Source organism: Perognathus longimembris, chromosome 1, assembly GCF_023159225.1.
Source record: "Perognathus longimembris pacificus isolate PPM17 chromosome 1, ASM2315922v1, whole genome shotgun sequence".
Lineage (NCBI taxonomy): Eukaryota > Metazoa > Chordata > Mammalia > Rodentia > Heteromyidae > Perognathus > Perognathus longimembris.
The window spans coordinates 91,929,508-91,942,084 of NC_063161.1; the positions used below are offsets into that span (position 1 = coordinate 91,929,508).

The following is a 12,577-nucleotide window of genomic DNA, read 5'->3' on the forward strand; positions in this document are numbered from 1 at the left end:
CATGCACGTTGATGGGACACTGATGGTGAAAAGAATGACAAGAGTCTTTACTGAAGCTACAACAGGATGAGGATAGCTGAAAAAGGACACAGTGACTGCAACTCTTAAGTAAGGCAGATGACATACCCACACTGCATCCCAGACATCCTTCCTCACAAGGCAAGCATTCTTCATAGTCCAAGTCTTGCACTTCACCTATGCAGAAAAGGTAGAAATAGAACTCATTTTCACACTAAGTGAAGATACACTAAGTGCTATAAAAACACTGGCATAAAGCTTATTGTGAGTAAATTATCTATCAGTTATGAATTCCATAACCAACTTTAAGGACATACTTTATCTCTATTAATTTAATTGATTGGATCAGCTTGCTTGGCTGGATATACATGGAGCCAAGTTGGACTATATGCCATTTATATAAATTTAGAATAAAGTCAGTAGATTTTATATATTAAAGAAATCATTTCTGAGCTGGGAACTTGTGGCTCACACCTGTAATCCTAGATACTCAGGAGGCTGAGATCTGAGGATCATGGTTCAAAGCCAGCTCAGGCAGGCAAGTCTGTGAGACTCTTATCTCCAATTAACTACCAGATAACCAGAAGTGGCACTGTGGCTCAAGTGGTAGAGCACTAGCCTTGAGCTGAAGAGCTCAGGGACAGTGCCCAGGCCCAGAGTTTAAACCCAATGATGGACAAAAAAAAAAAAAAAAAAAAAAAGATAGCCCAGGCAAAATAGATAAAAAAAAATCTCCAATTAACCATCAAAAAGACAGAAGTAGAAGTCTGGCTTAAGTATTAGAGTACCAGCTCTAAACTGGCACCAAAACCCCCTCAATCCACAAACATTAAAGAGAAATAGAAATGAGGGTCTTCATTACTCAAAAAATATTTTGGTGTGGAAACAGGCAAAAGCAATGACATATCTCATTCACAGACCATTTACCAATTTTTAAGTACTTCTAGGTAGACTGATTCTCAGTGGCTTCTTTCAGCCACTCTGTCCTGCTGCTTTGCTTTTCCCTTCACAAATGAAGACCCCAAGGCAAGGAGACATGAGATTAGTGTTACCTTGGGTCTCCAATCGACAAATTGGGAAGGAGAAAACTGCTGGCCAAGACTTTAGGATCTGACCTAATTTTCTCCCTGCTATATTTATAAACCTCCCCTGTGTCTGGGGAAATCCAGGGAAAGGATGTGTAGTCAGCTCCTGCTGGCCTACAGAGCCTTCCAAAGTAATCCCAACTACAGATAGTAAAGCCTGGGTGATCATTCCAGTCTCTATAACATCCAAGATGCAGCACCTCATCCCACCTCCTGATATTGGCAGGGACCCCATAACATCCTTACCTTGTCCACACTCCAGCTTCTGGCAGGTATGGTTGGTGGGCAGTATGAAGTAGCCACTCAGGCATTGTGTGCAGACACGTGGGCTTTGGCAAAGCTCACAGTTGTCTGGGCAGGGCAGGCAGGTGTGTTCCTTGGTGGGGTAGTGACCCAATGGGCAGCTCTCTCGACACTCTCCTTGGTATAGGAGGCGCTCTTGGCCATGATTGTCTGACCAGTTATTGAAGCAATGAAAAGAGAGGAAAAAAATGTACAGAGTCAGTCATGGAAGCTAATATTACGGAAGACATTTTATTTTTGAAAAAAAGAAACAACTGAATGCTTTTGTTCCTAGGGGGCCAAGAGTATAAGAATGTACTTAATGAAAAGTGCAATATCTACTATACCCTGGTTGAAAGTTTTCCTTGCAGGAAATCATTTTCCACTATTTTATATATTCGAGTGAACGGGGATGTCATTGCAAAACCACAAACCATACTCTGTGAATAACGACAATTCAAAATGGGTTTAACTTTCCCAAAGGGCTCTTTTGGTATCTGTGGAACATCTCAGACTTAGACATTACAGAGATCCCATAAGAATAAACACATGCTTCATGATAGATATGCCTTATAAAAGTGCAATTTCTAAAAATGACTTGGAATTGTTATCAAAATTGTCTGCATTGTTTTGCAAAGTTACCAGTTGCCATAATGGCAACCATATTGAAACACTAAAACCAAGCATGCTTTTTGGATTCCTTGACATGGATTTCTGAAGGTCTTGATTTCTGTCAACTTTGGGCTCTAATTCCCCCAAGCATGACAGACTATGAGAATTGGTACCTAGAAGGAACGGAAAAATTGAACTATTTATAAAGCATCATAGCTAATGACAAAGTATTATAATCAGTCACAAATATAAAAAGCAACACTAAGATGAATTCTATACATGCATGTAGAGATTGCCTACTTCCATTCTCCAGTGCATGTGTGTGTGCACACACACGTGCACAGGTGTGCATGCTTGCAGGCATGTTGAGTGTGGGCAGAATATGATCTCCCTTGAATCACATTTCCCAAATGTTCTCACTTCTGTAGAGAAGCCAAACTGTGTTACTGAGAATAACTGAGTCTAGTGTACACTCATTGTGTGATCTACCACATGGAGATCCGAAACCATTTACCTTCAAGATGCAAGGCTGCTGAATTGGTGGATAAATATAGCAGTAACCCCCTGTGGCAAGTGCAGAATTGAAAGCCAGTATAATGTTAAACTGCACCCTGTGAAATTTCTGATACTATCTTTTACATACAGATGTGGCACTTTCAAACAGTTCTCCTTCATTTTTCATACTTAATGAAGCTTTGATTCAAATACAATCTTACAAACACGTTGTTGAATTATGGACTCTCTTTTCTGATGGGAATTTCATATACAAGTCTGCTGGTTCTTGGGGACCAAAAAAATAAAGAGGGATTCTACAAAGGTGGTAGCAAAAAAAAAAAAAAAAAAGATTCAACTCTTTCCCAGTTAGACTTTGAAAATGTTGTATCCTAAGACAGAAGGAGAGTGTTTCAAAGCTATGCCATGCCATGTAGGGATGATATAGCTACAGACCAATGTTGTGGATCACAAAACTCAAATCTGGTAGAACGTGAGTCCTCAGGAGACCACAAAGGCTCAACCTTCCAAAGTATGTTCTTCTCAGCCCCTTCATGAGACTCCAGCAAATCCTGTTCCCCATCTTGACTGTTTCCCAAACAATAGTGCTTTTCAGTGCACCACACTTCTCAGATGTAGACTGGACAATGTGATGGACAGCATTTATTACTGTACATCCCTAAAGCTTCACAGGACATCACCTCTCCATCTGGAGGCTAGAGGACAAATTCTACTTCCACTGACTTCTAACTATATATTGATTGCATGATTGCTTGACTGAGCAAGAGAGTGAGTTTGTATTTGGCCATATTCAATTTCTTCCACAGAGAACTCTGCTGAATGAGAGTTGGCTAAGTAATGCCCCCTCCAGCAAGCCTTCTCTGTCGTCACAGATGCAAGTAGTGTTTCTTCTGTGGCCCATGACAAGATTGCTAGTGTTCCTTTGCTATTTCTTACTTTGTAATAAAGGAGGAAAAACTTCTTTAGTAGACTGTGAACTTGAATGTGAGTATTGTGGAAATTCTGTTTTTTGCTGTTGCTGTGGCAAAACATCAGACATAAACAGCTTACTTAAGGGAAGGAAAAACTTAGTTTGGCTCAGGGTGTTGGAGTTTTCAGTACTTCAGGGGAGAGCAGAGTAGCTCATTTTATGGTGGCCAGGAAGCAGAGAAGGAATGAAGAAGAAGATGGGAATGCAGAGGGGGAGGAAAAGCAGGAAGGAAAGAGGGGAAGGAAAAAGGGGAAGGAAAAGGGAGGGAGAGAGAGTGTAGAGGGAAAGAAGAAAGAGAGAGGGAGATAGAGTAAGAGGGAGAGAGAGAAATAGAGAGAAGAAATGAATGCTTATTCTGAGGGCTTTCTCCTGCTTCTTTTACCCCATCTGGGCCCTTAACTTCCATCTTACCCCTTAACTCATTTTCTCCGGAAACACCCTCACAGGTGCCCCATATGTGTGCGTATTTGTCTCCTAGGCACATATCAATCCAATCAAGTTAATGATAAATATTAACCATCAGAAGTGTTATGTGACCATTCATTATACTTAGCATGGTACCCAATGTATAGTAACTTGTATGTGGGAGGGATGCCCTAAGTGTTTCAGGTAGTAGATTGAAAACAACCTTTCAAATAGAAAATATGGAAGGAATATGAAAAGCACTTTACATAATGTTTGGTAAAAGTAGCTGCAAAATGCTTAGAGAATTAGACATTTGTTTAGTACCTACACTTTTCTCTAATTCTGTGCTATAAATGGAGATTTAGAATATTTTACATGGCAAAGTAACTTGAAATGCCAATTTGTCCTCTTCTACCTCCTTCTCTTCCTTCTTCTTCTGTGTACAAATTAGAAATAGCTTAGAAAATGTGAAATGACTATGTTTGTGTTTTCCAGTTAATAACAAAGCTGGGACGAGAGCCCAGGTTTTCTGTGTGCTAGTTGGGATGTTCTTTTTACGGAATCATTTATTCACTCAGTTATTTATTGGGCCATTTCTATAAGCCAGATGCTGTGCTCATGCTTACGCTTATAGCAGAAATTAAGGTAGAAACCTGTTATTCCTGCTATGTTGTGCTGTGCTATGGCAACACAGATATCAAATGTTTTGAGACTGTGAAAGGCAAGTATAAGCCTCCACGGGTGGTCGTGTGAAAGGGGCCTAACCTAGACCAAGAGGGAGGCTCTCTTTATGGAAATGACATTAGCACCCTAGGATGAAACAAGAAGAACTCAGTCATAAATGAGTGGAGACAACTCAAGTGAACCCTTGAGGCTAAGGAGTAGGCAGATAAAATCAACAACAGTAAGAGTAATAGTTAGAAAAATAAGAACAGCTAATGTAATTGATTTACTATCCTAAAATTGCTTTATGGTTTTGCCTCATTTAATTTTCATGATAATGCTATAAAAGATAGTTATTATTATCTTAACGATGATGAAAGAAACAGGAGGAAATAAAAATATTGAGATAAAAAGGTACACCGTACAAAGGTATACTGTGTTTACATATGAAACATAAAGTGACACTTTTAATTTTAACCCCAAACTGTATTATCTATTTATAGTGCTACTAATTCATTATAGGAATCAATTCATATTTCTTGGTTTTACTGAAAGCAAAAATAGAGATAAATAATTCTCTTTCACTAGAAAACAAAACGATTTTTGTATGATGATGAGGGCAACTAAAACCTTGGGGTCAGTGAGATAACTGGGAATGGTGAGGACTGTGGAGAAACGGGGAGCAGCTTTTCTAGTGCTCCAGCTCTAAAACTTTTTGGGGAAGGTAGGCCCAATATTGTGAGACCTCCCAACTTTTCAACAGAAACAAGGATAGCAACAACAAAAATCCAAGTTCTTATTTGCAATTTAAATTTAGTTCCCACTGAAAATGTGAAAGAGAGGTATCAAACTGCAGAGCTCTGAGACTACAATATAACAACAGCGGAACACTTGGAGAGTTCAAACTGAGACACCCAAGTCCCTATGTGTCAGGAGCCAAGATGCTTACCTTCTTCCTTCAGGGCTCTGATGACACCTACATCCCATAGCTCAGCTCTGAGGAGACCTTACACAGCCCCTGATATGTTATCCCTTTAAAATGTGTCTCTTTTGATTCCCAGCATCCACTTGGATGTTAGCTTTACTGCATGTGTAATGCCTGACATTGTGTTTCTATGCCTTGTCTCTCTCCTTCTGTCTTCTTCCCACAGGCAATAAGTCAGCATCTGTGATAATGTGAATAAGATTTTCATGGTCTGGAAACAAGCAGAGACTTCCCTGTTGTGTGATCAGCAGCTGTACACTTAACCTTCAAGACCAGGATGAACCTTCTGTATCAACCCAAATCCTGGCCATCCAGAGAACAGCTTTGAAATATGGGGGAGTGAGCCAGCAGCCAGCTCCCTCACCTGCTCTGCAAGAGGTACAATTGGAAGGCCCGCTTCCTTGGCATCCTTGGCAGGTGTGGTGGCATGGAAGGCATTGGTTCTTAAATTCAAATTTCCACGAAGGACAGTTTAAAATGCAGCGGCCATTATCAAGGACCCTAGAGGAAAAGCAGACGTTGAGAATCCATCAGAGTGACTTCCCAGAATGGTTTAAGACTCCGAACATGTGGTATTTGTGTTTCACTGTACAGATGTGGTTTCCTTGTTCCAGAAACAAGAGGGGATGCCTGGGACTCATCAGCTTAGAACATGTGAATCATTAGTCACGTACCCATTCTTGGCCTGAGATTTGGATCCAACGGCAGGCCAGCCAGAAACTGGCTGGAGCTCCCATCCTGCATCTGGTTCCAGGCTCACTTACGGGTGCCCACAGGGATTAAATCCACATTGTAGGCCTCAGTCAAAACCAGCCATCAGTCAGATGGAGGTCTCTGTGCTTTCAAGATGCTAAATGAGCCTCTAAATCCTGAGGCCTTCGGGGAAAAATACTCTGCCTTCAGTTATCAGCACACCCAAACTTACTTGGCAAAGGAAATGATGGCTGCAAAGGCCTTTGAAGAGAAGAATGAAGCATTAGTCTGTAAGCTTAGGTGCTACTTACAAATTTGGCCTATGTATGCTGCAATTAATCAATGAACTCTTGAGTTTGGCATAGAGAGTACTGCAGTCTTTATTTTCTGGTCATGCTTGTGACCACCTATAATGGCACTGAATGTCAGTCAGTATGTGGGCTTCTAAAATCTTTAGTTTTGTATACTTACCATGTATATCATAATTTCATTGCTAATATTTTCATGCTTTTGCTTCTTTGTTCCTTGCCAAATAATCTTAAGAGCATATGGGATTAACTCAATTGTATCTAAGAATTCTGCTCAGAAAAATACAAAATGTTGATACATTGGACGTAGAATTCAGATGGACAATGTGTATAGATGGAAAGAGCTGCAGCCTCCACCTCCAGTATCTAATTTAAAAGGGCTCCCAGGAAGGGAACTGAGAATTTGGATTCCTGACAAATTTCCAGATAGTACTAACACTGTTGGTTCAGAGAGTACACTTAAAATATTCCTTTATTATTTATCGTGTGTGTGTGTGTGTGTGTGTGTGTGTGTGTGTGTGTGTGTGTGTTGGTCTGGGGAATTAAACTCAGATCTTAGGTGCCTGAGGTTTTTTGTTTGTTTTTGAGTTTTTTGTTCAAGACTAATATTCTACCACTTGAACAGCAGCTCCACTTCTGGTTTTTTGGTAGTTAATTGGAGATAAGAATCTCATACTTCCCTGCTGGGACTGGCATCAAACTGTGGTCTGCAGGCCCAAGTTTTCTGAGTAGCTAGGATTACAGGCACAAGCCAGTGGTGTTTGGCTACTTATCCATTAGAAATGAATTTACTAACCCATTCATTCCTTCACTTTGGTGATACTGGGGCTTGAACTCAGATTCTTGTGTTTGTTAGATAGGTTTTGAACCACATGAGCCATGCTACCAGCCTGATTTTAGTTTTTGATTAATATCCATTGACTGTGCATATTAATAAGGTGCAGTTTGATACTTCAAGACAAATGTACAGTATGTGCCAACCAAATCAGGGTAATATTTCCCTCTCCTTATCATTCCTTTATGATTGGAGCTTTTGAGTTCTTTTCAGATCCCCACTGTAGTTCAGGATACCAGAACTTATTCATTTGCCTACATCTCAGTACTTTTTTTCCACCTTGACTCTGTCCTTTCCCTCGCCATTTCCAGCCTCTAGTATTACTACTCAACATTCAGATGAACTTTTCTCTTTTTAATTTCTTCATGGGCATGAGGACATTGCAGTATTTGTCTTTCTATGTCTGGCTTATTTCAGTTAACGTTATACCCTTCAGTTCCATGGATTTTGTTGTAAATGACAAAATTTCATTCTTTTTTATAGATGGATAACATTCCATTACATATACAACAAACTTTTTTTCATTCATCCCTGTGATGGGCACCTAGAATGATTCTATGTCTCAGCCATAGTGAAAAGTGCTTTGATAATCACCACATCTTTGATACACCAATTACATTTCCTTTGGCTATATACCAGCAATCTTGTACCATATGAAGAACTTGCTTTGAAAACTGCTGCTCAATGACAATCTGGATTAGAATAGAATTATCCAGATGCTTTCTCAGCAACACAAGTGATGCCAAACTAGTGTCGTGAAGCTTCCTTAGAGTAGTAGTTATTGCATAAATTGTGAACTTGACTGGGCACACAGCATGCACAAGTGGAAGGGATGAAGTCCCCCTCCATCCCCAGGCCTGATAACTTGAGTAGAACTCTCAGGAAAATAAATCTTTCCTTCTCTCTCTTCTTCCTTCCTCTAGCCAGGCTGGACAGGACACAACAGCACAGGTGTAGGTAATTTGTGCCTGGGTTGATACTTACTCGACTAAACCCTATTATTTAGACATTTGAGCAAACCCTGCATTGAGGAGTGGGTTGTCTATATCCCAAGTTTTCAGGAAATTAAGAGAGAGAGAGAGTCCTAATCTGGCTTTGTGTTTTGAGTTAGAAGATTTTACAAATGAATAACTTGAATGGGTTTACTTAACAACTACAGTAGTAACACCCCCAGCCTTCCTTATAAGAAAACGTATAAGAGGACTTTAACCTAGAAAACTATTCAAAATTCTTCTGCAAGGGAGAAAAGGGAAAGTTTATCCTGGGATGGAGGGGGGATGTCTTTCCTTGCTAAATTCAGTTGGGAAAGAGATGTAAATTTCATCATCATTATACCATTTCAGAAGGAGGTGACAGATTGGTTTAGGGGAAGTCATTTCTCTTTGAAGAGATGACCTGATGCTTTCCATGGCAACCATTAAAAACCATGCAGATATAGCAGAGCCCAGAGGAAATAAATGCCTCCACATTTGTGTAGGAAAAGAGGCTGCCAACTTGACTTTAAGAAAGTACCAAGTATATAATTGTCCAAACCACCCTAGTCCTGTGCCCTAAGGAAAGCAGAGGAAACATACTCAATTTTTATAACAGCACAATTCTTCCTAAAGATAGAAAGATAAGGAAAACAAACAGGCTTCATTAATGGCAATGGATTATATCACACCTGCAGAATTATCTATACCCTCTCAAGAAAAGTTGCTAAGAAACTTGAAGAAAAGTCCCATTTCAAATGGAAACAACTTCTACCAACCCCATGATGTGGAGGAGAAGGGAAACATTGCTTCTTGAAAGCAGAAGGTGTGGCTAATAAACATTTTCTTTAGTGCATCAGGGAATCTTTGAGATCACCAGCCATCCACCATGTGGATTTCTGATATGTGTAGGTGAGCTTGGCTCTGTGGAAGAGCTTCTTTTTTCTGAATCATGCATATGTTGGATCTTTTTGTAGCTAGGAACCAGTCACAGTTTTTCAGAGCTCATAGTTTGAAAAAAAAGGTGGTAGAAAACTGTACTAAAGAACGGGCAAAGATGATATTGATATTGGCAGGAACTATTCTAGAGACCTTCAGAGAGAGTGTGTGTGTGTGTGTGTGTGTGTGTGGTGAGATGTGAAGTATAATGGAAAAGATAGCAAGGGTTCTCAAGACCCCTGTGCCAATTGTTGGCCTAACCTTATTAAAGCCACCACAAGGGTACTTAATGTAACTTCTCAGTGCTTTAATATTCTAGCAGTACATTAAAAAATCTTTCAGTCTCTGTATCACTGAAGCAGGTCAAACAAAATATTCAAGGCAGGGTAAGAATTTAAGTGGTTCAGAGAGTTCATTGACTCTATATCTCCTTCAGGACAGGGCTGGCGAATGAGTTTGGGCAGTGAGGACCATGGCATTTCAGAGCTTAGTATGTTAAATACAGTGGCAAAGGGCACCTTGCTTCTGCCAAGTTTCCAAATAGTCCTTAGAAGCTCAACCTAAAAGTTTACAGAGACTGGTAGTGCTGGTTAGTTTACTGATCTCCATTTGCATGCAGCCTAGATCCATTTCCTACCATTTTCTGTCTCACTGTGCCCTGGAATTTAACACATTCTGAATTTCATCCCAAACTCAATTATTCTCACTTGTAGGTTGCCTTTCCCACAGTCTTCCAGTTAGTTGCAGTCAAGGGAAAACATTAGCAACAGATCTGAAATGGGAGGAAGGAGAGACTTGAGGATATTTATTTCTCCCTCACAACCATGACTCTTCCATCCATGGCCAGGCAGAGGATGCATCCTCTACAGCTCCAGCCTCTGTGTCCCCTTATCCATGGTCCAGCTCTTGTTTCACATTCAGTATGTTAATATGGCTTCACTATTGCTTGTTCCTGGGTGTGCCATGATCCTTTGACTGTCTTGGAGGGTGTTCTAAAGAACACCTTGACTGTTCACCTAGTTCAGGGGTGGATACAAAGCAGACATTTTTGACTTGTCTTGGATCAGCCTGATTCTACTTGCTATGATTTGAGCGTGTCCCCCAAAGTTCATGTGTTGTAAAGTTAATCCACAATGCAAAAATGTTGTGAGGTGGGGCTTAGTAAGGGGTGACTAGGTAATGTAGAATCTTCCACCATGGATGGATTAATGTAATCATGGGAATGGGTTAGTCACACAAGCAATTTGGTTTTTCTATTTTTACTCTTACTCTCCCTTTCTCATGCTCACTCACCTGCTGTAGAGGGATAATGTGGGATAAAGGCCATTACTATAGGCTAGCTCTAGGACTTCTAATTCTTCAGAATGGTCAGCCAAACTTGTGTGGTTTATAAGTTACCCAGTCTCAAATAATGGGTTATACCAGTACAGAATGAAATAAAACTCCCATTCAGGAAGCACTTTGGGAAATACTTAAGGAAAATACTTTGCAGATCTTTCAAAAACAAATAAGTCAACATCACCATCTTTCCACATAGTCTCTTTTTTTATCTTCTCAGTTCCCCTCAGGGAAAATACTGGAATAATAAGAAAAGAAATCAGGTAGTTCATTGACACGCTACAGTACCCTTCTTGGACATATTTGTAAATAATGGACATCAAAGAAGAAAGATGGGGAAATAAATGTAATGCTCAGAGGAATGAGATGAAAATTGTTCCCAGGAATAAGATTTTCTTAAGAAGATAACTTGGTTTAATATCCATGCAAATGTTTTTCTTTCTTCAAAAGCCAAAGCACAGGCAATCACACAAAACTACCAAAATGACCCAGAAGGCTTACTTCTGATCTGCTATCAATGGCCTAGATTTTTTTTTTAACTTGAGATAGAATCTTGGAATGCACTTTAGGCTGACCTCAAACCTCAGTTCTTCCCATCCATCTTAGCAGCTCAAGTTCCACTATGCCCAGCTCTGGCACTGATTAATTAATTAACCACTTAATTAATTCATTTATTAATCAATGCCAGTACTAGGGTTTGAACTAGGGTTTTATGCTCAAGACTATTGCTCTACCATTTGAGCACACCACAGCTTTTGGCTTTTTTTATGCTGGTTAGAGATAATAAACTCATAGGCTTTTCTGCTTGGGTTGGTGTCTTCTTCTTTTTTTTTTCTTAAATTTTATGGATGCATGTATTGAATATCACTTTTTTTTTTTTTTGCCAGTCCTGAGGCTTGAACTCAGGGTCTGAGCACTGTCCCTGGCTTCTTTTTGCTCAAGGCTAGCACTCTACCACTTGAGCCACAGCGCCACTTCTGGCCATTTTCTGTATATGTGGTACTGGGAATCGAACCCAGGGCTTCATGTATACGAGGTGAGAACTCTTGCCACTAGGCCATATCCCCAGCCAGAACACAATGTTTTGATGTCTTGGAGGGGGTAGGAAGTATGTAAGGTAGTTTAAATATTCTTTTTAATGAACTTACCATTATAAGATAAAATTTAAATTTTATATGATAAACTATATTTTATCCAGAAAATAAAACTTTACCTAACTGTGATCTTCAGGTCTTAGTCTTCTGAGTAGCTAGGATTACAAATGTAAGCCACCAAAGCTGCAACCATTTTTTTAATGGCCATTTATAATGGTAGAAATATTTTCTCATTTCTTATTTCTGGTGAGTCAGGGCTAATGATGACTTCTACAATGTAACCTAGATGGCTGTGCCTGCCTATTAAAGAAGCTCTAAATCTCCCCTCCCCCCTCCCAGTTCAAAAGATGTGCAAACATGCAGTCACATTTCATTGTTGGTGAGGTAGAGTAGGAAGAAAAAGGGGACCTCCTTGTGGTAATGTTTGTATCTTAAAGTAAACCTTAAAGCTGCTTTCGGGTATACATTCAATATTTAGAAGTATGGTAGCTTTAAAGAGACACTTGGAAAATAGTCCCATGGTTTGCCCTAAAAATCCTTGGCTTTTTTTTAGTCCTCTTTCTGACTTCTCTTCTCAGAGCTAAATCTATGATATTGATTGTATAATTATCAAGTTCAGCAAATATATATCCTATGGTGATCATGGCAGGGAATAAAGGAACAGATAGACCACAGCCCCTGAACACAAGGCAATTAGAGTCCTGAGAAAGAATAAGGAGGGGATGACTGCTGTGAAAAGGAGAGGGGACATGTATTTTGAAGAGGAGAAGCCACACCTCCCACTGGAACAGCCTCATCCCCCTGGTCTGGAGAGAGAGAGAGAGACCCTGCTTCCTACATATTTAACTGAGCAATGAGGCCACTCA

General features: G+C 40.0%; 1 protein-coding gene across 5 annotated transcripts in view; it reads right to left on the reverse strand.

Annotated features, from left to right (window-relative positions):
* The window catches only part of Pcsk5 (proprotein convertase subtilisin/kexin type 5), a 411,976-nt gene that overhangs the window by 81,905 nt on the left and 317,494 nt on the right, over positions 1–12,577 (reverse strand). For 4 of the 5 annotated variants that reach the window (XM_048332196.1, XM_048332173.1, XM_048332167.1 and 1 more), the window contains 3 exons: positions 5,898–6,034; positions 1,350–1,556; positions 127–195 (listed from right to left, as the gene is read on the reverse strand). In XM_048332196.1, coding sequence (XP_048188153.1) covers positions 127–195; positions 1,350–1,556; positions 5,898–6,034 — 413 coding nt within the window. The remainder of the gene's footprint in view (positions 1–126; positions 196–1,349; positions 1,557–5,897; positions 6,035–12,577) is intronic. The other variant, XM_048332181.1, reaches the window with a different exon arrangement.